Source organism: Trypanosoma equiperdum, assembly GCF_001457755.1.
Source record: "Trypanosoma equiperdum strain OVI genome assembly, contig: ctg_799, whole genome shotgun sequence".
NCBI classification, from domain to species: domain Eukaryota; phylum Euglenozoa; class Kinetoplastea; order Trypanosomatida; family Trypanosomatidae; genus Trypanosoma; species Trypanosoma equiperdum.
In genome coordinates this window covers 5525-8744 of record NW_027124752.1, presented here as the reverse complement: position 1 = coordinate 8744, position 3220 = coordinate 5525, and the positions used below count along the sequence as shown (strand labels likewise).

The following is a 3220-nucleotide window of genomic DNA, read 5'->3' as shown; positions in this document are numbered from 1 at the left end:
TTTTTTTTTTTGAAAAATTTGGTGGGGCATAAATCGCTGCTGTTGGTTTATTTCCCTTTTGTCCGCCTCCGTTTCCCATTACCTCCTTTTTTTCTTTTGAACAAACGGGTGGCGCGCAATTTGGAGGGGTATGAATGGTTAAGGGCCGTGCAAACGAAAAGAAAAACTTCCGCTTTTTACGATCATTATTTTTGGTATTATTATTACTGTTGTTGTTCATGTGCACCCCCTTTTTTTTTTCATGTTCGTTCCGCATTGTTGCAAGCCACTGCCAAATAAACGCACTTCTTTTTATTACCTTTGTTTATTTACTTTTTTGATGTTGAATGAAGTGCTGCACTCGGGTTGCGCCTCGTGTTTACAGTTTCTGCGTCATTTACTGCCGCGAGAATCTTTTCCTGCTCCGTTCTTAGTATCTTTTCTTTTTTTTTTATTACTTAATGAATCTTTGTGAATGATTAACATCTCACATTGGCATGTATATTTTTAAATTCACCTCTGCTCTCTTTCCCCTATTGTTTTTTCTTTCTGCTCCGCCACTGAACGTCTTACCACACATATACATATATGTATATATTGTGTGTGTGTGTGTTTGTTTATATGTACGTAAAACTAATTCCAGGGGAAGTGAAGAGAGGGTACGGTTAAGGTCATAAAAGAAAAAAAAAGAATAGTAGGTTATAACAACAGCAAAAAGGGGAAAAGGAAAGGAATAAATAAATCTGCTGAAGAACTGCAGAAAGGGAAAGATTGGGAAGTCACATGGCAAGGAGAGAGCAATGAGGGGGAACTTAATTACCGGGATGGACAAAATTACGGGGGACGGCTGCAACGATCCCAGCAATGAAGCAAATAAGAAAGAACCCACTTTGGCTATTGACCGCTGGATGCATCAGAGCGGTGCGCAGAATATTGTTAACAACCTCCTCGTCGACATTGTTATTAACCGTCCAAAAAATGTCATGGAGTTCATTCATACGTGGAGTGCCCCACCAATGGCACAGTTTGGCCTTAGCCGTACGTGTAGTGCCGTTTTGCCATTTGATACGATGGCGAGGGGCCGTGACGAATATAAAAGAGGTGAAGCCGTTACAAATGAAGGAGGAGACGAGGCTCCTTTGGGGGGAAGCAGCGGTCCGAGAACTGACGACGACAGTAAATTTGATCTCCAGCGAGAGATCGAACCGACTCCGTCGCAATTGTTGCAAATGTTCCCCGAAGAGGAAAGTTCACCATATGAATTTTTAAAAAGTGACCAAGAGCTTGAATCGTGTTTCAGTCTGAGGCAACTGTCGTCTACGTGTGGCAGCAGCTTCACAGGTTACATAGGTCGCGGAAACTATGGGATTGTCGTCCCTGCCAAACGGAAGTCAGTTGTGGAAGTGGATGGCGTATGCGCTGATAGCACTGCTACAAGTCGTAATCAGGGTTCCGACTGTGTGCTATGGAATGGGACTCCCACGGGCGCATCCATTAAGGCCCGCCGTGTTGCCATTAAGATTAGTCGCGTTCAGGGAAAGTGGACTCTTGATGAAAGTTGTGCCCTTCAGACGGTAACTAGTGCAGCTCATCGACTTGAAACTGATGTGCGGACTGTGGAAAGAGAGTTGGAGCAGCTTAAACGACAAGCAGCAGGAGTATCGGAGGAATGCACGGAGGGCGATGAGAGCGAGCTTTCACATATCAAGAACAACATAACGGAGTTAGAAGGGCGTCTGCATGTCCTGCGTACCTTTCTGACGGGCTCACTTTTTGTAGTAAAGCTCGTTGGCAGCGTAATGTACAGCATCAAGCGGGATGCGTTGCTTTTCCCGCTAGAACTCTATCCCACTTCTCTAGGCGACTGTATTAATAAGCGCAGCGAGATTTATAAAGTTTCATCCGCAACGGGGTGCCCCTTCCCTTCCCATGATGGCACGGGAGGTACTGGCGCTACGCCTCGGACGCTGTTTACTGTGCGAGAGGTCCAGCACGTAGCGTGGAGCATATGTCATGCGCTTTACTTTCTCAACAATGTGTGCAACTTGTGCCATCTTGATGTGAAGGCGGAGAATATCCTCCTATCCAAACCATGGCCATTTGGTGATGCAGGCGCTGAGAGCCTTCTTTCATCACCCCTAACACTTAAACAGGTTTTGGTGGAGGATTTTTCCTTTCCGCGTGTTGTGCTGACTGACCTTGGCCTCGCGCAGCGTCTCGGATCGCCCATTTCCCAACTTGGCGACTTCAGTACAATGGCGCCTGAGGTGTATTGGGCATCTGCCAGTGCTGAACCCAGATATGAAGCCAACCGTGTTGCAACTTTCGCCGCCTCCTGCGATATGTGGAGTGTAGGTTGTGTCCTTTTGAGAATGCTTAATGGGCTTGAGTACGCAGTGTGGGATCCAGCCGCTACGTTTATGGCCATGGAGGAGAATTTTTTGTCCCCAGCATTGCGGCATCCGGAGGCATGGCCTTCAGTGTTAAATGATTTTGTTATGCGCTGTTTCGAGCGAGACCCGAGGCAACGTATGACGGCAGCCAGTGCACTTTGCCATCCGTTCTTTAATCTTGATGTGAGTTCTTAGTGATGTGTGTTTGGTGAACATCTTAGTGACTAATTGGGAAGTGGGAGAGGGAAAAAGTGGTGCCTGGTTTTCCTTTCCTTTCTTTGAGTACACTTTTTTTTTGTTATGTAAACGATATTAAGATTGGATGGTTGTGTGCGTGTGCGTTGGAGGGACGTGGGAAAGGAAGGGGAAGCGTAAAATAACAATAATAATAATAAGGTGTAAAGAAGCGCGGATTAAAGGTGTCATGGGACATCGTGAGCTTGGGATTGCTCCTTTTGCAGCTTCGATTCGCCTCCGCATTGTTTACTAAGGGATGTATATATTCACATGTATGGGAATACGGTTGTTTGTAGTGATTTTAATTATGGCGCAGTGTTACTGGTGGGCGTTCCAGCTGGAACGCTTGGTTTCTTTGGTACTTTATTTCTCATTTATTTCTCATTTGTTTCTTTCTTTTTGTTTTTTTGTTGATTGTTACTACATTTTTTTGTATACAGAAATACATATGTATATATCTTCAATTTGTTTTATACTTAAAATATTCTTCCCCCCTCATTAATTAACTTCGCCCTATCTCATCTGTCTTAATACTTCTCCCTTATCTTTTCTTCAATGGTAGTCGATACGAATTTCCTCCCAAATGGGTGGCCCCTCAGTACTTCTTTCAA

General features: G+C 44.7%; 1 protein-coding gene across 1 annotated transcript; it reads left to right on the top strand.

Moving 5' to 3' along the window:
* Positions 1–779: 779 nt before the first annotated feature.
* TEOVI_000370600 (Protein kinase domain containing protein, putative) lies at positions 780–2567 on the top strand (the record flags this gene model as incomplete). The annotated part of the gene is made up of 1 exon (XM_067226573.1): positions 780–2567. One exon carries the CDS (start codon positions 780–782, stop codon positions 2565–2567), a length of 1788 nt encoding a protein of 595 aa, XP_067082674.1.
* Between the last annotated feature and the right edge of the window lie 653 nt (positions 2568–3220).